The 25,073-nt window shown below is 39.9% G+C and overlaps 1 protein-coding gene across 1 annotated transcript in view; it reads right to left on the bottom strand.

The window, feature by feature from the left end:
* Positions 1-25,073, bottom strand: part of PKHD1 (PKHD1 ciliary IPT domain containing fibrocystin/polyductin) — a 499,663-nt gene that overhangs the window by 430,240 nt on the left and 44,350 nt on the right. Inside the window, 9 exon segments of the mRNA XM_077162050.1 lie at positions 6,368-6,498; positions 12,509-12,784; positions 13,289-13,394; positions 14,629-14,751; positions 15,644-15,828; positions 18,069-18,196; positions 20,271-20,409; positions 23,170-23,345; positions 24,126-24,256. Of these exon segments, the coding sequence (XP_077018165.1) occupies positions 6,368-6,498; positions 12,509-12,784; positions 13,289-13,394; positions 14,629-14,751; positions 15,644-15,828; positions 18,069-18,196; positions 20,271-20,409; positions 23,170-23,345; positions 24,126-24,256 (1,395 nt within the window).

Here is a 25,073-nt window from a genome sequence, read left to right on the forward strand (position 1 = left end):
AGTCCAAACCTTGGAGTGTGTAAACAAGAATAAATGAATTTGAAACATTTAAATTAAGAAAAAAGTTTTGCAGGACTGCCCAATGCACCAGTATATGAGTTCCTAAACAACATCACACTTAAGTTCCTAAATATCACTCTCATCCTGTATAAATTTCCTCTTTGCCTGTAGTCACTTCTACCCAGCATCCATTTCTCTCTATCATCCAAACTTCTCTTCTGTAAAGTGGTCTGCACCCATTTTCTTCAATTCCCTCTTACCATCCGGTTTTTAACCCACTGCATTCTGGCCTGGAATCAGCTTTGGTCTCTCCCCCTCCCTCACAAGATACTCCACTTCCCTGTTCTCTATCATCACTAAGTTCCTTATGTTTTATCTGATAAAAATGTGCCTGTTCAAAATCCACTTTCCTCTTCTCCTCTGAATATGATTTACTGAAGGGATGCTATAGCAAAATACACTATGCACTGAAAAATACAACAAACTGGTATGAAAATACAAGAATTATAGGACAAATGATTATTGTATTTAATACAAAAAAGATTTTGCAAATCTATAAGAAAGAGACAACTACTCCAATGGATGAGGGGGCATCGGAAATGGGCACACACTGGACTAGTAACTCACAAAAGACAGGCTACAAATATTCAATAAACATTTGAAAAAATTATCCAGATTTCTGATTCAAGGTGGAGGATTAGATACATAAGTTTTTCTTCTCTTCTTCTGAAGACCCACCAAAATTATGGTGAAGAAAAAAAGACTTCTATTTCACAACAATGTGAACAACAGGAGTGGAGCCAATTGCAGATAGAAGATTTTAACCCAATTTTAAGAAACGGAAAATAGTTGGAAACGTAGTAGCTGATATAACAGGATAGAGAGAGTTTCAGCCTTCAAGGCAAAAAGAAATCATCTGTCCTACAGAACACCATAGAGGTATGATGCCAAGTCTGTGGGGAAAATGAAGGCAAATATAGAACTGAAGTCAGGAATATTACATGAAAAAATGATCCACACCTCCATCCCCACCTTTGATATATACAGAAGGCCAGCAGCTAGGTATCTACTACAAGGGGTGAGTTTGGAGATGTCCACAGAGAGACTGAATAGCATTTGAATGTCTCCAAATTTGCAGCAAGCCCTTTGCTCAGTCAGTCTCCCTAAATGAAAGTCCAGTGGTCCACAAGACTCACCTATGTCCACTGACCTTGACAGCTGGATAGATAGGAATGCTTAGTATAGTCTTCAGTAGCCAGAAAAACAAAGACGAACACAAAAAAATGTTTAGTATAATCTCTTCACTCATGCAATCATAAAGTTATTTTAAGCATACAGAGCCCTTGTTCAAACAGTTTGCTGTCGGTGGAATCTCAATAGCAAAAAAATTTATTCTCGCCCCAGAAACCCTCCCTTGCTCTGTGTGCAGGAGGGAAATGTCATATGAACTAATATCAGCACCTTCCTCCTTTTGAAGGACAGATCAAAGTCCTGAATCATCAACAAAGAAGGAAGGGCCCACCAGATAACAGGATATGTTGACCAAACAAAATGAAACAAGTGACCATTACTCTATTTTAATGAATCCTGTGACTTTTGCTTAGTTTTTAATTTTTTTCTGCCATCTTCTGGACCTTTGCCATTTCTTTATCTGTTTGGGTTATAAAAGTCCAAACAACCTTTGCCATTCTGAATCGGTCTTGAAAAGATTTGGGTTTTCCTCCAATTCCTTGATGATGCATCTTCAATAAACTCACCTTCTCACTAAAGCAAAGACATTTGTTTCTCTGTTTGATGCAGGATCAGGTGGGTCTGACTATACAGGACCATGTTTTCTGATGGCAATAATTTGAGCTGTAGCCACCCTTAAAGTCCCTCTCTTTTAAACATTAAATCATCCAGCATAGGAGAAGGCAGGAATAATAAAAATGTAACTCAGGAAGACACTGAGGTAATATAGAGAAAGGAAGTCAACTGAGAAAAAAAAAACTAATTAAAGAAGTTAAAGAAGATATTGCATGAATAAAATAGGGGCAGTTGGAATAAAAATGAACTCTTGGCAATTAAAAATATCATTGCCAAAATGAAATTTAATAGAAGTCTATTAAAGATAAAGTTGAAGAAGTCTTCTATAAAATAAAGCAAAGTGACAAAATGATTGAAAGGATAAAGGAAAAGGTAAGAGAAATAAGGTTTCTTATTTCTTATGTTAGATCTGATATCTAACAAATAGGAGTTCCAGGAGGAAAAGCAGAGAAACTGAGGATGGAGTAAATTGGCAAAAAGGGAAGGGAAAGAAAAAGAAAGGGAAGAGAAGGGAAAGGAGAGGAGAGTTCAGAGCTGAAGAACATGAGTCACCAGGTTAAGAGTCCATATAATGGTCAGCTTATTAAATAAAAGAAGATTCCTGTCAAAGTGTGCCATTGTCAGATTAGAAGTTCCTAACAGAGCAAGCAGCAAATTATCTACAAAGGACTGAAAATCAAATTACATTGAACCTCAACATATTGAGGATGCTAGACAAACAAAATATGCTTTAAAAAATCTGAGAAAAAAATTATTTTTCATCTACAGTTTCAACCATATTAAGCTGCCAATATTTAATCACGACCTATAAAATACGGTGATTTCAAATAAATATTTATGCCTAACTAAACTATCTATCAAGTGTGAGAATACTTTCAGATATGTAAGTACTTAAAGATTTCTCTCTACATATTCTTTCTTAAGATGTTTCTTAAGGCAATGACCTCAGAAAACAAGGGAGCAACCAAAGATAAGAAGATATGAACTTCGAGAAAAAGTCATTCTACCCTGGAGAATAGGCAGAGTGCTATTGATGGTACTAGGATGAAATCTGTGGAAGAAGCCTAGAGAACAGCCACAGGAGAGACTGGACCAGGAGAGCAGAGAGATTCAAGGAAAAACAGTAACTGGTACAATAGAATGTTTTTAAAAGATGAAGGTTATTTATAAAAAAGTCATTTTAAGAAAAAAATTTGGAACACTAGAAAAAAAACAAAGAACTATAAGAAAAGGAAATCAACCTGGCTCTGTCAGCATCATTTAGATCATTACGATAGTGTAAATGCAGATTATTGATTTAATTAAAAGATGATATAATAACTATATTCAAAAGAATTAAAAGATTCAAGAAAGGGAGAAAATGGATGGGGCAGCATGCTTATTTTACTATTTCCCTGTTTGTATGTATTACTTTGATCAAAATTAAAAGTTTGTTTTATTTAATGTACAACCTCTCTAATATAAGAAATCCTAACAGCATAAATTTTACCCATTAAAATGGTGAAAAATATGTATATATAAAATAATATCCAGTGTTGGTCAAGTGCCAGAAACCAGACACTCACACATGTTGGTGGCATAAATTGACAAAGATTTTCAGACAACTGGATACTATACATCATAACCTTTAGAATTTAGATAAACTTGTCCTGAGAAAATAAATGTTCCCAAAACCAATGGTTACTAGGATGGTCAAATCATTGTTCTGTGAAATGATTGTGAAAATTTGTGAATTATCTAAATGTCCAATAATAGGAAGTAGTGAATTAATAGTACAGTCATGTATGGAATAGCATGCAGTTCACATACAAATGCTAACTTTTCATACCATTTAAGGAACTAAATGAGGTAAAAATTAATGTGGGACCAGTGATCGAGGAATGTTTAAACCTTCCCTCCCAGGGGATCTTTATTTGTTCAGTAGTCAGACATCTCTTGGGGATCTTGAGAAGATAAACATGACTTTTCAAAGACCCATATATTAGTCAGGGTTCTCTTGAGAAATAGAACCAACAGGAGATATCCATAAATATGAGATTTAAAAGGTGTCTCATGCAACTGTGGGAATGAAAAAATCCAGAACCCTCAGGGCAGGCTGTGAAGCTGGCAGCTCCAATGAAGGGTCTGGATGACTCTGCAGGAGAGGCGTGCTGGCTGAAGAAACAGCCAAAAGTCTCTCTCCTCCAGTAACGTCTTCAGCTGATTGGATTATCTTGTTGGTAAGAGGCACACCTTTGTTTATCACAGATGCAATCAGCCACAGAGACAATCAACTGTCTGATGACTTAATACACTAGCCTTCTGGTTTATCAACCAGCCATGAAATATCCTTGTAGCAGTGGTCAGGCCAGGGCTTGCTTGACCAGTCAACTGGGCATCATCTCCTGGCCAAGTTGACACTAGAACCTAACCATTATAGGCCTTAATAATCTATGGATTATTGGCTCCTATACTAAGAAGTCCTGTTAAGTTTTTATATATGACTTTCAGTTGAAAGTGAGATGATGGATAAGTAGGAAAACATAATTTTTATTCATTTAACACAATAATATTAGGCACTATTCTAAGTCATTAGCAAATATTATCTAATACAATTATTTAATCTTCTTAATAACTCTACAAGGTAAGTAGTGCTATTAATTCCATTTTAAAATGAAGAAACTGAGAAACAGTAAAGTTAAGTAATTTCCTCATCATAATTTGTAAATAGTGGAGCTAGTTTATGCTTTTAACACTACACCATTCTGTCTCCCAAAGATAGAGAAAAACAGAAGATGTGGCCATATAGAGTCCATAGCCAAGACCTGAAAATGCAAAGAGATGGGGAGAACAGGATCTGTTATTCTTTGTTGATGGAAATAGAAAATGGTGCAACCACTTTGGAATACACTTTGTAGAATCTTACAAAATGAAACATAGGCTTACCTTATGATCCAGCAATTGCACTTCTAGGTATTTACCCACTGGAATTGAATATTTATGTGCACACAAAACCTGTACACAAGTGTTTATAGAATCTTTACTCATAACTGCTCCAAATGAGAACTGTGGTACATCATATTATGGAATTAAATGAACAGTGGTACATCATACTATGGAATATTATTTAGTAGTAAAAAGAAATGAGTTATCAAGCCACAGAAATGCATGGGGTAATCTTAAAAGCATATTGCTAAGTAGAAGAAGCCAGTCTGAAGTGGTTATATATACTGTATGAATCCAATTATATGATATTTTGGTAAAGTTATAGAGATAGTAGAAAGATTGGTGGTTTCCAAGAGTTCAGAAGGGAGGATGGGGGGATGAATAGGTAGAACTCAGGACATTTTTAGCGCAGTGAAACTATACTGTTTGATACTGTAATAATGGGTACAGTACATCATTATCCATTTGTCAAAACCCATAGAACTGTACAACAGTGAACCCTAATTTAAACTATAGACTTTAGTTACTAATAATGTATCAATAGTGGTTCATTAATTGTAACAAATGTGCCACACTAATGCTTGATGTTAATAATAGGGGCAATACATGGAGGGGGATGGTATATGGGAATTCTCTGTACCATCTGTGCAATTTTTCTATAAACTTAAAACTGCTCTAAAAATAAAGTTTTTTTTTTAATTCAAGACAAGGTCTCCTGCCTGGTCATGGGTGTACTAGGAATATTAATAACATTAAATTCAATTCCCATTAGAAAGTTCATCTGCAGTTGTGAGACCAGAACATGAGAGAAGACTATGGACTTAATTTCCTTACTATAGGCCATGACATGGCATGAACTGAAGAGGAATGGAAGATTTCAGGGACATATTTTTTTTTTTTTTTTTTTTTTTTTAAAGGAAAGACAGAGAGAAGAAAGGAAGGATAGAAGGAAGGAAGGAAGGAAGAAAGGGAAACATCTTTAAACATTTTCTTGTTTTATTGTATTTTGTTTTTCCGTTTTTTGTTACATGGGCTGGGGCCGGGAATCGAACCGAGGTCCTCCGGCATAGCAGGCAAGCACTTTGCCCGCTGAGCCACCGCGGCCCGCCCAGGGACATATTTTTGAGGGAAAAAGAAAGCAATAAGGGAACAAAGAGGAAGATATTTCATAGTAACCAGACATTCCAGAAGTCTCAGTTCTACCATTCATATCCCTACCACATAAAAAAAAAAAAATTGCTGGTGAAAAGTAAGTAACTTGTTGCTTGTTTGTCCATTTGTTTAAGAGAGAAGTGAGATTACAATTATGTGAATTTTGCAAACCTTCATCCAGAACATGCATTAGATACATTTATTTATACTGTGGTACTAGCACTTGCTGAGAATGTGGACTCAGGCTACCTGTTTATCTTCTTTTTCAAGGAATTAACTGATCTTGATTAAAAGCCCCATTGGTGGGGCCAGTTTCCCACTTCATAGCAAGAGGGGCAATATAAGCTAAATAACAATACTCTCATGATAAGAAGGTTTTGTCAGTTGGTTTAATTACAAGAAGTGATTCACTCAAAACCTTTTACTCAACATTAGTAATTATAACCCACCCAAAGAGAAGGAGATGCCAAAGGATTCCACTTACCCTGGATGGAACTTTACATTGAATTCTTCGAGAATTGCTTGCAGTAACATTGATGGCACAAGACTGAGAACCAAATAACACCAGGCTAACATTCTCTAAACCAGAGCCTCGGATGGTGGACCAGATCCCTCCTATAAAAGAAAAAACCACATGGGCAAATAGAAAATTAATAATCCACAAGAGAAGTAAAATGAAACCAAAATTGAAGCTTCTTAATTTGTTAAAACACAAGGCAATGTTCATACTGCAGAAAAGACTGATGTCAAAAATATAAACTACCTATAATAAGGGAGAAATGGGGACTAGAGGTCAGAAAGAAATAGTAATGCATTTCTGGAGATATTTAAGAATGAAACAAAGAGGTACAATATTGCCACGAGTCATAGAAGTAAAGTACATGGCTTCTGAAAGCTCTTCCTACCCTTGAGTCTTAAATACCATCCCTGCCAAGCCTATGAAACTTAACTCTTTTCCTAAGAATCCAAGTACAAGATTGTATCATGGTAGCAAGAGTGAGGGCCCCAGTTTGTTCTGCCATGTAAAAGCGGGTCTTTATGCTACTATCCCTTAGCCTTGGCTGGGGGATTCTGGATTTGGGATTTGATACTACACATATCAGGCTCTAGCCCCATAATGACCGACGTCACAACCCACTGCTATCATGATGAGCAGCTACAGAAACCTCTTACTCCTCACTGCAGACCTCAGTAAGAAGAGAGAGGACTCCAGCCACCTCCCATTTACAGGAGCAACCTGTGGTATGGCTGCTTAACAGAAAATCCTCCTTATTATCGACAAGGAAGATGATTCTGATCTGCCGTCTCCCTAGAAGGAGAAATAAGAGAGGCAGTGAGGCCCCCAGTAGAGCACTGCGCCTCCTGGTGGTTGGGAATGAGCAGGGTCATCTTCCCAGCGTGTCAGGGTAAGAAAGGGGAACTCACTCAACCTGACGAAGACCTCTGGGGAGTACGTGGCTGGGTAGAATAATACCCTGAAGAGTCATGGCAAGACTACAATAGACTTCCAAGTTAGAGAATAATATAGAAGAAAAGATCCCCATTACATTAGCAACATAAAACTTATAAATCAGGAAACAATCTTGAGAAGAAAAATGTAAGAATATGAAGACAGTTGATGTAAATTTTGAAATGCCACTGAGGAACTCAAGAGAAAACTTAATAAAATATTTCTAAATTAAAGTGTTAACACAATTCCTATAAAAATACAGACACCATTTTTTTTTTTTTTTTTTTTTTTTTGTCATGGGCAGGCACCGGGAATTGAACCTGGGTCTCTGGCATGGCAGGCGAGAACTCTGCCAGTGAGCCACCATGACCCACCCCAGACACAATTTTTAATTTAAAGCAGACAAGTTAATTCTAAAGTTCAAAGAAAAACAATAAGAATAGCTATACAAAATTCAAAAATAAGAGTATAGGAAGTCTTCTGTCAGAGAAAGTATTTTAATTAAAATGTAATCTATGTAACAAGACAATTCAGTACGGGTAAAGAAATGGTGCTGGGACAGCACTCTATCCATAGGCAAAAGAATGAAGTTGGACCCCCTACCTCTACTATATAAAAGTTAACTCAAAATGGATCAAAGACTCAAATGTAAGAGCTAAAACTATAAAACTCTTAGAAGAAAACACAGATGTATATCTTCATAACATTGGATTAGACAATGGTTTCTAGATATGATAACTAAAAGCACAAGCAACAAAAGAAAAAAAATAGATAAATTGGACTTCATCAAGGTTAAAAGTGGGGAGGTTCCAAGGATACTATAAAGAAATAGAAAATAAAACCCACAGAATGGGAGAAAATATTTTCAAATCATGCATCTGATAAGATTCTAATATCAAGAGCATATAGAACTCTCCTAAAACCTAACAATAAAAAGACAACCTAGGTTTTAAAATGAGAAAGGATCTGATTAGACATTTCTTCAAAGAAGATAAACAAGTGGCCAACCAGCACAAGGAAGATGCCCCACACCATTAGTTATTAGTGAAATACAAATCAAAACACAATGATGACTTTTGAAAAATAAAAGTGAAGAGTAAGAAAAAAAATTACAATGCGATACCACTTCACACCCACGAAGGTGACTAAAATCAAAAAGAGAGATAATAACAGGTATTGGCAGAATGTGGAGAAATTGGAACCCGGTTATGTTACTGGTGGAAATGTAAAATGGTTTAACAATTTGGGAAACGAAGTTCCTCAGAAGCTTAAATACACAGTTACCACACAGCCAATCAGTTCCAAGAGAATTGACACATGTCCAAATAAAAACTTGTACACAAATGTTTATAGAAGGAATATTCACAATTGCTAAAAAGTAGGAACTGCCCAAATGTCAATCAATGGAAGAATTGGCAAACAAAATGCAGTATATTCATGCAATGGAATATTATTTGGCCATAAAAAATGAGGGGGGTGCAAGGATAGTTCAGTGGTAGAATTCTCACCTGCCACGTGGAGACCCAGGTTCGATTCTAGGACCATGCATTTCCCAAAACAAACAAACAAACAAACAAAAATTCAACAAATGCTGCTGCAATAATGGGATACTTACATGGAGAAAAAATGAGATGTGATCCCACCATATAGCATAAAAAAACAAAAACAAAAAAGAATGAGGTTCTGATACATACTGCAACATGGATGAACCTTGAAAATATTACGGTAAGTAAGAGAAGCCAGATGTAAAAGACCATTTATTATATTATTTCATTTATAAGAAATGTCCAGAATAAGGAACTCCATAGAGATGGAGAATAGATCAGTGGTTTCCAGGTGCTGTGGGGAGGAAGCAATGGGGAGTGACTAACTACTAATGGGTATAAGATTTCTTCTGGGAGTTCTAAAATTAGATAGTGCTAAGTTTGTAAAACTTTATGAAATGCTAAAAATCACTGAATTGTACACTTTAAAAGGGTAAATTTTATTGTATCTGAATTATAGCTCAATTTTTAAAAAATTCTTTAAAAATAATACAAGATATGGGGTGGAAAAGAGAAAAGGGCAGCTGTGTATATTTCCCCACATATATTGCCTTTATTAAGCCACCATCCTATCTCCTCTGAATAACTATGGTAACATCTTAACTGATCACCTTGCTTTGATCTTTGCCTCCCTGCAGTGTATTCTTACACAGCAACCTGTCAAATTATGTCACTTCTCCAATGGCCCCCAAAATAACATCCAACATCCTTTCATGACCCATGGATTATATGATCTGTCTGATCATCTCCTATCCCTCTCCTCTTGTTCCAACTATTCCAGCCACAGAAGCCACCTTGGAGTTCTTAGAATAAGCCAAGCCCATTTTGATTTGAGCCTTAATGTTCATGTTCCCTCTCCATTGAACTCTCTTCCCCAAGATTTTCCCAGGGCTCATTCATTCACTTCATCCATGTCTTTTCCCCAATGCCTAGATGTGGGAAAACTCTACCCTGACAATCACACCCATCACCTCTGTCGTTCGCCAGCCCCTTCTCCGGCTTTATTTTCTCTGACACACTTACCACCTCCTCCACAAGGGCAGGTACTTTGCTTTTATTTATTGTGTTCCCCAGCAGCACTAGCCACCCTGTCTCAGCCCATAAGTGGGTCAAGAAAGCATGCAAAGTCAAGCCAAGATTTTCCTCAAAAGCCCTTTTGACCACATTATCATATGTACTCATTACATACTCAATTATTCTGTAAATTCCTTGGTGGTAGACCTTGACTTGGTTCTCTTTAAATCCCCTATAGTGTGTTTCAGACTATATCATGCATAGAAATTATCTGAGGATCATGATAAAATCTGACTCGTGAGGTCTGAGGTGGGGCCTAAGACTCCGCATTTCTGACAGGCTCCCAGGGAATGCCAATGCTGCTGGTCCAGGCTCACACTTTGTGTAGCAAGGTTTTCAGCTCAGGGCAGCTCAATCAGTATTAATTGATTGATTGGTTTCTGGCTGATAATTGGTAGGTGGTAGGGCAGAGGAAGGATTAAATAGGAAAGCTTAAATCTAGCAACAATGAAATCTGCAGCTAGAGCCTCTCCTCTCTCCCTCCCTTTCCCCTGAATTTTACTAAAGGTTCATTTGCACCCACCTGACACCTGGGTCTTCACCTTATACTAAAATATAGAAGGACGATGTACAATCCCCCCAGACTCTTGAATCCCTTCACTACATATTTACTGTACAGCTGGTCCTGACAGTGTGGCCTACGCATCCTGGTTTGCCTGAGACTTTCCCAATTATAACTACTTGAAGTCCCACATCCCAGGAAATCCCTAAATTCCAGATCCCATGGCTGTGTCCATTTTAAAATGGAAAGTCCTTCACTGTTGGAACCCCCACATTTGTGGGAAAACTGGGATAATTGGCCACCCTACCTGTGGCACTCTATATAGGAAATACAAAGATGACCCAGTCACCTGCCTGCCCTTAAAGGATCTATAAAGAAGGGGTGAAATTAAAGAAGGTTCGTGCGGCCTGAACTGCAGGGTAATTTTACTAGAAGATCAAAGCCCTTAATTATTCTGCTAGAAGACTATTATATGGCCCTGAAAACAAACCACTAAGTACTGAGTCAATACAGACTGTGATTTCCCACTCTGAGCACCATGTATTATCTGGCTCCTTCCTTAAATCAGTAAGAAATAAGAGCAGGTGTTGCTTGCTCTGTCTCAGGTACAGAAACCAGGTGGGCTGGGCCTCTTAATTCACTTTTCTAGGTCAACTAAAGCCAAAAACAAGACATTCCTTTGGGCAATGGGTTTGTGCCCAGGACATACTTCTTTTAAAAAATGTTCTAAGCTGCAAGTCTCTGACTATCAGAATAAACATGACCAGCAAAAAAGGCATTAAGGAAAGAAGTCTTATGCTTTATAAAGTATACTTGAGCAAACATAAGCATTCCTGTGTTTGATTCTTGTAACATATTTTTAACTGGTTGTGTCCCTCAGAAAGTAGCAAGTCATGAAGAGATCCCTTGTTTTCCCTAGCAATTCATGGGGCTAAATGTTGACAAAAACCACTGCCCTTTGTATCCCTATCACTCTACCAGGGGAAGCTTTCCATGCCAGTCAAGTAGCCAAATGACTATTAATTACCAAGCGTTTGTTAAACACTCAGTATGCGTAAAGCTCAAAGTAGCTGTAGTGTGTTGAATTGTGTCAACCAAAAAAAGATACGTTCAAGTCCTTATCCTACACCTGTGAATGTGACCTTCTGTGTAAATAGGGTTTTTACAGATGTAAAGTTAAGATGAGGTCATACTGGATTAGAGTGAGTACTAATTCCAATTACTGATGTCCTTCTAAAAAGTTGGAGATTTGGAGACAGACATATGCTGAGGATAGACAGCCAGGTGAAGGCAGAAATTGGAGTGATGCAGCAAAAGCAAGGAATGTCAAGGGTTGCCAGGCACCACCAGAAGTTAGGAACAAGCAAGGAAGGAGTACCCCTAAAGCCATCAGAGGGAGAAAGGCCCTGCTGACATCTTGATTTTGAACCTGCAGCCAGAACTGTGAGAGATTACATTTTTGTTGTAAGCAGGAGCGTAGGTGTCACACACCCCTGAGTTTGCATCCAAGCGCCCCATCTTTTCTTTTTGAAGACTTGGGCAAGTCACTCACCTCTTAAAACCACCATTACCTCCTCTGAAAACTGTGGATAATAACTCCATCTCTTGGAGAGTTGTAAGCATCTAAAGATAAAGTATGTAAGTGACTAACTTAGAAGAGGTGCTCAGTCATTGATCCCATCACCGTCAGCACTGTTATTAGGAAACTGAGTCCCACAGAAGTAACTGAAACTCCTAAGGTCACACCTCTGACTTATGATAGGACTAAAATGTAAGCGCATGCCCTAACCCATACCCAACATTGTTTCCACTAGACGAAATAGTCCCACTGACTCAGTGCCTGACACCTCCAACCAAACTAAGACCCTTTATATGGCAAGTGAGTTCATTTAAGGATCCAAATGTCTATTGCTTGTTAGAAGAAAGACTGATGGCAGAAAACAGTTAGTCATGGTGGAAATGTAATTCTGTCACATGGCAAGACTAGATTCCTGCTCATGTCCAGAAGGCTGGCTCCAGGGTGCCAGATGGAATGTGGTGACTTCCCCTGATTACCGATCTCAGCAGCTCTAGAAGGCTCCACGGCATCCAGTCTGGGCTCCACATTTAAGAAGAGGCCTTCTCCACTGGCACTGATGGCAAGACCAGAAGGTATCACCAACATCAAGATCCGATGCATCCCAACTGGTAGCAAATCCGTCTGACAGACCACATACGTTTGGTTTGAGAAAATAACTTTGCAAGGCGTTTGGCTCACTGTAAGCTGCAAGGCCTGAGAGTCAGCAGAGAAACCAGTTCCCGTAATATAAACCAGTAGGTTGGTGTCACCATCTTAAAGGAGGAAAGAAATTTTAAAATCAAAAGCAACTCTCGATCATATCACTTCCATAAGAGGCCCTTCTCTAACAGCAAATGTGTATTCCCTCTCAGTTTCCCCTCCTAACCATTCAGAGATGTGGATGCTGGTTCAAACATTCGATGTCTGCAGTTACTATTGAATACACAGCCCTCATCTGAAATTTTCTCAACCTAGTAATGAGAGATCACTGCTCAATTTTTAAAAAAGGAAAATAAAACCCAAACGAAGAATATTTCAAAACAAGGAACAAAGAGAATAAATAGAACATTTTAAGTCATCAAAATTCCACTTGTCTCTATTTCCAAATCATGACCACATCATTTAGATAGGCCAAAAAAAAATACACTTTCTGCCGTTTATGCAACCTCCTCTCGTAAACTGATACCTTCTACCTACCCCATCATCAGACATGCAGCCTAAGAAAATCATTCTAGGTCTGGGTTCATGCCCATCTGATTGCCAATCACAGCTCGTACCGAGGGAATACCAGACGGAATGGACCTGGGGGGTTGACGCTTGGAGGTACCGGAACGAGCAGGAACCTGAGCAACGAGCTGGTATATCGTTCACACGCACAACCACCTGACAAAAGGCAGAAGAATGAAAACAAACGCATGCATTTCATATCCACAAGGCTTTCACAGGATGGTTGTGTGGTTTACCCAAAGTAAAATATGTTAATGATTTCATTAATATTATTCTCATTTCTTTCTTTTCTGTGCCTGTAATAAACCCTAAATTGTAATGAATGGCTCGAAACACATTAAACTTTCTTAAAATAATGGTGGATATGCTGAAACCTAAGAATTCTGCAATTAAATAAGCTAAATTCTTAGAAAAATTCTCTCCCTGTCATATAGAAGTAAATGTAATAAAGTTCAAACTGTACAAGGACTTCCTGTCACTCTGTATTTTCAACCGCTCACTGTGTATCTACTTGTTGTGTAATGCCCTTTCTTTGCTGGTGAACACCAACAAAACAGGCACCTCTTTCCACCATCATGATAAGGATAGCAAACTAAAAACTCAGGTGTATTTGGACATCAGATTTGGGGCTATTTTGTCCTAGAAGGGTAGGTCTCCAAGAAGACATAGATGTCTTTCCCTCTTCCTGGAACTAACACTCTAGTAGGAGTCAAACAATTCTTAGAGATGAGAAGGATAAAATAGATATGTCAATTAACTTTACATATAAAAATGGATTAAAAGCATGCACACCATATTGATGTCTGTGCTTTCTTATGGAAAAGAGGGGTATTGGATTGGCAGGCGTGATAAAGAACACTTCAGTTTTATCTATAATGCTTTATTTTGTTCAAAGAGACAAAATAAATATATCAAAATGTCGTCAATTGTTAGTCGTTTTTGGGTAGCTAGGTGTTGAGTTTTATTGTTCTTTGTGGGTTTCGTACTTTTAATTTTTCTCAAATTTTAAGTAGATGACATTATAGGAAGATGTGAAGAAAGAAAAAAGGGCATCTTAAAGAAGAAAGAGTCAACTTAGCCCATTTAATTGCCAATGCAATTTTGTGATGGCAGAAATAAATTTTAATATAGAGGTTCTCTATTTTTTGCACCCCAATAATTGCATTAATAACTATGATAATAGGGTGTTGTGCTTAAAAAGCACTTATATTTCATAGTACTTTACATTCCCTGTGGCAGCAGAAAGAGGACAGCCATAATTGTCCCTGCTTTACTGATTAGAAAAATGACCAGTGGGAGCTAAATGTGTTGGTCCACATCACAATTCATTGAGGGGCTAAGTTAGACTGGAAGCCGGTGCCTGTACTCTGGGTGGCCCATCCACTCTCACCTGAGGGTGCTGGTTGGCAGTCACCAACATGTCTCCAAATATGGGGCCAAGAAAAACTCCACCATCATATAGTACACGAGTAGTTGCAGCAGGATTCACTCCAGTTAGATTTTCATCAGAGACCTGAGATGGTTACATTTCTGGTCAGTTCTGACATGGAATAGAAAACTATTCTTGATTAAAACAAACAAATGTTTAATATAACCAAAGAACTAAAAAAGTGAAAGTAGAGTGTCAGAGGAGTAAAATCTAGAAACCTAACAGTAAGTAACAGCTAGGGTAAGCCCCAGCAGGCTAGAGGAAGATTTATTTTCAGGTGGAGTTGACAAAGAGACATCACACACCAATCTTCTCTCTAGGTCTTGAGTTATTTTGCTCCTATATACTTCTCTATCTTACATGTGTTTGCAATCTAAAACATTTAAATAAATTATAAGGAAACAAGGGTTATAAGAGCAAAGACTCCTAGCCTTCTTCCATCTCCACCCAAGTATCTTGTTTGATAACTAGATGATCCACAATACCATATAACTGGGGTAAAATTTGATTTTCAGCTTCATTTTATAATAACCAAATGCTAGATGATTCGTGGATTATTTTTTAAAACCCTAAATATGCAGCAGCAGCTGGTTTTGTCATTATCCAAAGACAGCAAATCCTTTTCCAAACTTCCTTCTGCTATGCCATCTGCCTCCATGATAATCTAAGTGAATCACATCTGTTTAAATTACCCAATAACAGATGTAGAATTATTGTATGGTGGTCACTGACCAACAACTTCTCTACCTAAAGTGAGTTAGGAAAGGAGATGGTGGGTTTAAATTGCTTCATCAGGGATATGAGACACACACACACAAAATTGCTGAAAAACTTCCAGGAAAACAGAGTAGAGAATTCTTTCTTGACTATTCCAACAAAATTAACAGTTCATGACAGCTTCCATTTATATTATTCTGATTTTTTAAATTTCTCCAGAGCACCAAATTATCACCACCACAAAGGACAATGTACATACCCTGATGAAATTGGGCAGATCCCCAATCTGCGTGGACCAAGAGAGTGTCCACATGTGTTCGTAGCAAGAGCTTAGATCTTCCTTCACATGTAAGTCACTGACGTTGAGGTACCTGGATGTGAAGTCATCAGCACTGTTCTGTAAGAGCTTGCGAAGGTGGCCAGCAGAAATGTGCACAGGCACATCTGTGGGAGAAGCAATTAGCATAAAAAATATAAGACACTATTTTATCTACTACATAAGCTCTCATTATGAAGATGAACAGAGAATAAATTTCAGAGAGTCTATTCGAATTTTCAAGGGACACTCAAGGTCAAACAATAGCTTCAAAAGAATTCCAAGTCCTCGTTAAACATTTTTCTCTGTCAAATACAATTAGATACCAACTTTTTAGATCATGATGCCTTTAATCAGTGCCAAAAGCAAGGAGAGCACAGTCACAGACAGAACCATCTCAACACTGTGAGCTCAAAATGCAAACTCCACATACCCTGGTAATGCCTGAAAGTCTAGTTAAATATTGCATTTACTATGGAAAAATTTAGATGGCCCAGTGAACAGAGAAAAGCTGGCCACCTTTCTCATAGACTGGGGGAGGCACATAGCAGCTGAAACCATAAAATCTTAGCCAACCCAGCTGAGGAATACTGGCATTCAATTTGGGTTTCTCTCTTAGAATTTTCTCTAAGCCCAACCACCAGCTGTCCCAATCCATACCATCTCTGTGAGAAATAACACCACTCTGTGTTTTGGTTTTCCTGCTTGTATATGAACCCTGCTTCATGATTCACCAAAAGTTTCCATTCATTTGCTGCTCACAAAAGCCCTGTGAGGTGGGTCAGATGGGTATCCTAATGCTTACTTTAGAAGGCTGAAAAATTAAAATTCAACAAGATTCAGAAGCTTGCCAGCAAATGAGAAAGTTCCCAATGAAAACCCAGGAAGCCTTCTACCTACTCTAAAAGCTTGTTCTTATTCCACACTGTCCTGAAGGGTTAATAAAATACCACAATATTTCTAAAATGCAAACAAAACCCTCATCCTTTTTTAAAATATTTTTTATATTTATACATTATTTAAGGTCATCACCATTTGAAAAGACCCAGTTGATGCTGAATTTCCCCAGTTTTTCTGTAGGCAGTAATGTGAGGGTGTCAAGCAACAGAACATGATGGCAGATTAAGGCTCTCTAAAATAAGCTGCAGCTCTCTCATTCATGAAGACAAAACAGAAACACAAGGAACTAATGAACTTCATAGAGACAGGACACTGCTGATCATTTACCAGATTCTAATAACCTAGGGACCTCAACTTCTTCTTAATTGACCCATCATTGTAATAACCTCTCCATTCCTTCCACCCAGGACAATCCTTTGCAGGCCCAGCATCTTTCTGCTTAGGAGGGCAAAAGTCTTTTGGACTATGACCAGTTTCTTTAGAGCCACCCTTAAGTTCTCCTGAGCTTCCCTTGTGATTCCTTACATTTCTGCCAAATAAATAATATATCCTAGTCACTTCTAATCCCTGTTCTTTGTGAAAGGTGCATATTCTTGAACATTTAGAAACTGTTCTGCTCCAGTGGCATCAGAAAGCTCTTTCTACATTTGTTACAACCACTAAAACTCCCAACAGCCTATGGCGCCACCATTGAGTGTAGTTCTAAAGGACCACGGCTACCACAGTTCTTGGCTCAGGAAACTCTAGAGAAAGACTGATCTAATAACCAAAACATCAGTGTTCACATCAGATCCCGTCATCATCTATTTATATGATCTTTGGACAAGCCTCAGTGAAAGGACTGAATGTTGCACCCCTCGAAAAGATATGCCCACATCCTAATCCCCAGAATCTATGGATATTATCATATATGCAAAAGATGCAATGAAGTTAAAGATCTTGAGAACAGGTGCTTATGCTGGATTGTCTGGGTGGCCCTAACTGTCATTATATCAATCCTATAAGTGAGAGACAGAACGAGTTTTGAGACAGAAGAGGAGGAGGCAATGCGACCACAGAAGCAGAGGTTGGTGTGATTTGGCTGCAAGCCAAGGAAGACCTGGAGCCCCCGGAAGCTGGAAGAGGCAAGGAAACGGATCCTCCCCTAGAGCCTCTGGAAGGAGCAGGGTCCTGCCAACACTTTGATTTTGGACTTTTGGCCTCTGAGAGAAAACAAATGTTTGCTGTTTAAAGCCACCAAGCAGCCCAGGAATGCTAATATACTCAGTTTCCACAACTATAAGATTAAAAGGTTGAAATCATATTAATAATAAGTCCCTTCCAGATCTTTACTTTTAAGTTCATTTTCAGACACTGGAAAATAAAGCAGCTTTAACACTGTCCCCTCCCTAGCAACCTCATAGGACATTGCCTAGAAACATCCCTAAAATAATAAGTGAGACATGTATGACCCCAATTGCCCCCTTACCAGGTATCACTGTATTGGGAAGTTGGATATGAAAATGTCCTCCTAAAGGTGGACTTGTGCTCTGTAGTCTCTGTGCTGTCACCTGGACCATTTCCGAGCCTCCTTCTGTTCGTTCATCCGGCAAAGAACTGTGACATGGCAAAAATAAAGCATACGGGTGCATGGGTACTTTAGTGGTTAGAATGCCTGCCTTTCATGTGGGAGACCCAGGTTTGATTCCTGGACCATGTGCCCCCCCCCCCAAAAAAAGGCAGAAAAAAAAAGAAAGCATTAACAACAGTAACCATCAAGATGGGCCACTTCACCTCAAAGACAAGGCAATCTCCTTGTTTCCAGATCATGAGCTGGAGCTCCCAAAATTGGGTGTCCCTCTCACAGCAAGGAAAGTGTAGAATAAACACTAGAAAACTTCATTAAGAGTATTCCAGCCTTGACCCTGCACTGACCCTTGGAGCTCAGGGATCCAGAGTGAAGAGTGATGGCTTTGGCCACCACAGTTCTGATCCTGAAGCAGAATTGGACGGAAAGTTAGTTTTCTCTAAATTATTTGCATAGTCAAAAAGAAAGACAGGGTTCACACTTCGCTTCCCCCACTTCGTATCCCCTACAGCAACCCCATGGTACTCCATCTGGCAAAGTTCTCATCTAGTCCCTGGGTACAGACACACTGCCTCCCTGATCTTGCTTCTAATGTAACAATCGAAACAAATAAATTGTGACACACTCATACAATGGAATATCGTTCAGCTACCAAAATTCACATTTCAGAAGGATGTTTAAAGAAATGAGGCCATATTCAATAAATGTTCTTAGGTGAAAAGGGCAGGTTACAAATATAGTATGCAATGTATGGTCACAGTCTGATTTAAAAAGTAAATATATACATGTATTAGGGAAAAGGCTGTTAGAATACATGGACCCGACACGTTAATAGAAGATATATCTGAGCAGAGGGATTTTGAGCACTTTTTATTTTCCATGTGTTTTTTTGTATTTTCCTAATTTTTTCAGCAATGAACATATACCATTCCTATCACTGATAACAGCATTTAATTACCACATATTGATAGTCATGCATACAAATATACGTAGACAGACAGACAGAGTGATATTGTCTGGATTGGGAGAGCAGTCGGAGAGGCCAATCAGAAGGTTATCTTGTCTTGCTTAAGTCAGTGGCACACAGAAGGAGCAAAGGGATTTGAAAAAAAATTCAGAAGGGACCACTCTACACGTTGGCCTAGTCAAAGTAACCAGAATTAGCCTCCATCCTTACAGAGTTCTAATTTTGGCATTTGGAGCATAGGACTGCAGCTCAGCCAATAGGGGGATTCTGTCTCTTCCACTGAAGCTCTGACACCTCTTTGTTCTTTTTATTGATGGTTCTTGCTTCTTTCCCATGCAGAGGAACACGGAACACTAAGTCAAGAAGACTGAAGCACAGATTGAAGGTTTCTGTGTTTGTCTTTAATACCAAGTCACAGGCATGCGAAATGTGCTTGGAACATGGAAGAAAGAGATGGGAAAAGGGAAGAAATTTTAAAAACAGAGGATTTCAATCTTCCACTCCTACGGGGGGTTAAGTGAAAAATTAAAAGAGCATACATATGTTCCAGGAGCTCAGAAAACCGTGACCTTAGTTACAGCTTTGTAAACAGCAGCTAGCGGTATTTGACTAGTAAAGAAAGCAACGCTTATGGGGCTCTAGTGCCACCTGGTGGTTAGTTCATGGAAATAGCTATTTTTATTCCTTAGAATTTCATTTCACTTCAAAGAATTCCAAAGATTAATACACGAGAATGCAAATAGGGGAGAGGACAGAAAATAAAATAGTGGTAATGTGAACTTGTGAAAAGCAGAAAAAGGGAAACATTTTAAAACAATTTCAGTAGAAATGTTCGTCCTGTAAGCCAGTGGTTCCCAAAATGTGTTACTCAGATCAGCAGAACATTGCCTGGGAATCTGATAGAAATACAAATTCACAGGCCCTCCCCGGATCAGCTAAATAAGACTTTAGGGGTGGGGTCCATCCATTTGTGTTTTAACAAGCCCTCTAGGTGAGTCTGATGCTGCATAATCAGTTGAGAACCTCTGTTTTAAGCAATAAAACAGGAAGCTTTCCGGTGAAAGTCCCACCTCTGCGTTCCCCAAAGAAAATGAGAAATCCTAAAGAGGAGCGACTGAACAAAGGACGCTGCCTACCGTGCTGTGATGAGCGGAAGCTCCGTGCCACACCCTGCCAACCAGAAGGTGACATTGTAGACCGGAGGGGATCCCACCACAGAAAGTGATTCCACCAGATTTCCACCCAGGCGAGCTCTCCCAGAATCATCCTGAGAAACTGGAGATCAAAGGCCCAGTTATTATCAGGTAACTCGGGATGGGAGACCTGCTGATGTAAAATCCCAGAAGGATACACTGGGTTACTTAGATTGCAGCATGTTCTTAAAACATACATACATTCCTACCCATCCACTGCCATGAAGCAAAGGGAAAGGAAGAAGGACCCAACTACCAGGTTTAGTAACAAAAGGAAAAGGCAAGTTCATGGTTCGAGGAGACAAACACTGGTTCCTCAGCCAAGTTCACTAAGCCCCAAGCCAGCCAAGGCATCACTCCTTATGCCCATGGAGACACCCCTGCTCGAACAATCTATTGCAGTATAGACGTTTTCCTTTGGGAAAGGCTGCTACACCGTGGACCCCCCTTTCCTCCTTCCTTTCCTAAGCTCCTTGGCAAGCCCCAGGATGCACGATTGGTCCTCCTTAGGAATACTGCACACACAAAGCACACACTCAAAGTTCTTATGTTCATCCACCATGTGGGGTCCTGTAGGGTACACTATGTGCTATGAAAAGACTGCAAGGTTTAAAGACAGACCACTGTTCAAATCCCAATTTTTCCATTTCCCATTGTGTAGCTAATTGGCTAATCAACATCCCCTTTCCATTTCTAAAGTGGGGCTAATGACATTTATCTTCCTACAGAGAGAGTTTGGGGCAAAGGTAGATGTAAAATGGCCAGCCCAACAGACGTGACTATCCTCTTCTCCACCTCATGTTAGAGAGCTTCTTCCCCAAGACTGATTACAACCGAGGTCATGAACAATTTAAGGGCAATATGTTCATCTTATTCATCTTTGCATGCCCAATGCCTAACACACCAGGCACCCAACTGGTGTCACTGATGGCTCGGCTCAGCTCTGGTGTCAATGATCACATGGTTCCAATCTCCCCCACATCCCAGCTGTGGGACCTGGGGCAAGCTACTCAACCTCACAAAGCCTAGGGTTTCCTTGTCTGCAGAGTGTGGATAACTGGATCATCTCATGGGGTTCTGAGAGTTAAATGAGAAATGAATGGCAGCTATACTTAGATAAAAGAACCTTCACAGAAGACATTAAATAGCATGACATAGTCAAGTGTTAAATTTATCAGATAAATGGCATACAACTGCTTATGAATATTGAGCCAAATTATATATACGTAGACATGAAGACATCCTCAAATCAAAGCAGGGTAATTAGACAAAGTAAAAAGCAGATCATTTCAACCAAGCCACCCTGTTGTCTTTCCTATCTCTGTCCTCTTCTTTCCTGCATTCTTCTTTGCCTCGCCCCTGGATAATTCCAGATGCTGGAGGGTTTGGTGGCAAATAGGGGTATGGCAGTGAAAAAGGGCTCTGGATTCCTTGGCTTTGAAGGTTTAGAGGGGTAGGATTGCATTTGCGATAGAGAGAAAAAGGGAAACAGCAGTTATCTGGTCCTGAGTTTTGCAATCAATGTGTTCAAGCATATGAAATACTGATCCACTCAGCCCTCCAGGAACCTGGGCAGGGCTGGGGGATCACCAAAGGCCCCTGGTCAGTTGTCTGAGACACTGACAAATTCAGGCAGTTATCCCAGCACATCATTCAAATATGGTCAGGAAGCAATGAATTGTCTGACTCAGATGCCCCAAGCACACTTAAACCACTAAAACAGATAAGGGATTGAATTTTGATGAGTATCAAAGATGATATGATTTCAGGGCTAATAAAGTGTGCCATCCACCCCCAATCTCCCCTGCCCCTAGCTCTGCAATTTTAAGGCAAAAGATGGAAAAGGTGCACATTTTGATACTACATTTCAGTCAAAGTATAAATAACCATCTCATCCTATTTTCTGTGGAGAGAGAGAGAAGCTGCAGAAAGCAGGAAGGCTGAGCCCTAGAACCCCATGGGATTTGATGGAAAAGGGAAAGTGAGCAAATGCTGGAAGCCTGAAGGCAACGTGCACCCTTTTTTCTTGACCACGGGCTTCTCTTTCCCAGGGGTGGGAAAAGAACCACCACGATGAGGACTTTGTTGCTACCACCCATGGATAAGGAGAACCAGGTGAGATGACTGGGTCCAAAAGAGGCCAAAGGAGGCTTCATGGAGAAAGGGGCTGGGCTAGAGCTCTGAAAAAAAAGAGCTCTAGCTGAATGGGCAGAAAGAAGGACACGGGCATTCTCATGAGGATATGGTTACCCTCCAAACTCTCTCTCTCTCTGTTGAGGGCTGGACATCAAGCCTTTTGCATATTGTACAGGCCCAGACATTGCTGTGTTCCTTGCAGGACTTTGTATGACAGATATTAATCAGCCAATGCAGTGGTGGAGAAGCCCTGCTGGCCGGCCTGCTGGTCTAATTATAGTACTGATGGGAATGATGATAATGATAATTATTATTCTATTTATTGAGCATTTACAATGGACAGGAACTGTGATGAGTACTTTGCATTATACTTCAGTTAACCATCACACTAATCCAGTGAGGTAAGGTCCTTATTATCCCCATTTTACAGATGAGGAAACCAACACTTGTCAACAAGAAAGGGACAAAAGTGGAGTAGGAACATGGCACCTGGCATTACCAATCATGCAACATAGGAACCAGCAGCAAGAACAAGCAGAGGAGAAAAGGTGGCACAATCTCAACCCTGTCACTTTTCTAAGGACCAAGGTGGACTAGACAGAGAATCACCTGGTCCTTCCCCATTAAAGCAACAACCGCCCCTGGCAGGTAAGCATGAGGGGAGGCATTTGATGGACAGGTGGTAGAGAGTGGACTTGACAATCACCTGTTAGGTTTGTATCCGCGATGATAATTTCATCCATATAGAACACGCCCATCTCATGAGCCAGAGGGAAGAGGTCGATCTGATGAACCAGCACTGGGGAACTTGCCAGAAGAGGCTGGAGATACCCAGAAGGACGCACACAAGTCTCCCAGAGGTCAGTGCAAGTGAACTGCCAGCTGAAAAACAAGCGTGCAGCAGGAGAGGCCCTAAGTGTGCACCTGCAGGCCTCTCCTGTTAGAGTCCTGGTTCTCAAACCTGGGACCTGAAGACTGTGCGGTCAGGGGTCCATTAACACCTGCACGCAAACAGTCCTGCATGCCCTGGGTACAAACAGCCCATCCAAGATAGGCTCCGCTCGACTTCTAATGTAACGCTAGTGAGTCACATTTTAAGTCAATCATTCACTCACAGCACTCAATGTCAGCACTTTCAAATTACAATGTAATTGTGTGTCTTGAGGAGACTATATGTTAAGGATCTAACCACAGAGAAGATTGACACTGCTGGGTATTGCTGAACTCTTTTAGGTTTAAAACCACTTACAAAACCTATATGAGACTGAGTAGGAAGAGCATGCATGAATCATGGGATAAGATGCCTGAGTTTTCTCTTTTGTTCACTACCTGAATTAATTTTGGTAAATCACAAAGTCTCTGGGCCCCAATTTTCCTCATTTATAATGTCAAGGAATGATCTCTAAGGTCTCTACCAAATATGATATGCCATGATTCTTTCCCTGTGAGAAATGCCAGACTCCTATTAAATAGTATATTCTTAACACTAACTGCTCTTAAACCTAACTCCTTTGGACAAATAAGATGTGTTCAGAGCCCCAAGTCTATATACGAGGCTCAAATATAAGAGACTGTTGGTACCTCGGGTGGGCCATTGTCTCCAAAAGAGCTAATAATCAGAGCTGACTGAATCCCTGCCACAGCTCGCCGTGGAACAGCTACCTGTCAGGCCTGGTCTCCACGGGACTCCAGTCACAGGTGATATTCTTCTTTACGGTGTTTTGAAAGTTGATTGTGAAGGACACAGTCATCTTCAGGATGTTGTTTGTGTGGCCCTTATACGCAAAGCACAACTATACACACAAAATGAATCCTTCAATCCCGTTGGTGCAAGAAGCAGCCATTCAACCAACACATACTGAATATAGCCCACCTCTCTAGAATCTGGCTACATGCTGTGAGAGATAAAGAGTCAACCCAGCTCTTGACCTCCTAGAGATTACCAGGGTCCTATCCTGCGCACTGTACATTTTTTAGTAGCATCTCTGGCCTTCACCCACTAGATGTCCATAGCAATGTGCCACCCCTGACACACACTGTGGCAATCAAAAATGTTTCCAAACATTGCAAAATGTCTCTTGGTAGGCCAAATAGGCCCAGTTGAGAACACCTGACCTACAGTGAAGGCAGAAAGATGGGCTGTACCCCTGACATGACCCATTTAGCCTTTTGTCCCCAATGAAGCCCAACTAGGAGAGGACTTGAAACCATTGCCCAGAGCTCAGCAATGCCAGGAAGATTCTCGCTGGTCCCCAAAGGGAAAAATTAGCTCCACCTCTTGAGTAAGGAAGGCAGAGCTACCAAAGCAAAGGATGTAAGAAGTGTTCAAGTGATGTGTCAGTAAATCCATCAATAATAGCAACAACTACAATAAAAAAACAACAACTAGTTTTCACTGAGTCCTCATCACTGTGCAAGCACTTTGCTATCACCTCATTTAATCTTCACCATAATCCTACCTAGACTACATTATGCCCCATTTTATAGCAACTAAGTTAACTAAGGTGTAGTGTACTTAAGCGTGCAGGCTATAAAGTCAGGATTCAAACCCAGGGGGTGTGACTACAGAGTCTGCACTCTTATACCAAGAGAGCAAAGAAAATACTGGTA

Source organism: Tamandua tetradactyla, chromosome 5 (assembly GCF_023851605.1).
Source record: "Tamandua tetradactyla isolate mTamTet1 chromosome 5, mTamTet1.pri, whole genome shotgun sequence".
NCBI classification, from domain to species: domain Eukaryota; kingdom Metazoa; phylum Chordata; class Mammalia; order Pilosa; family Myrmecophagidae; genus Tamandua; species Tamandua tetradactyla.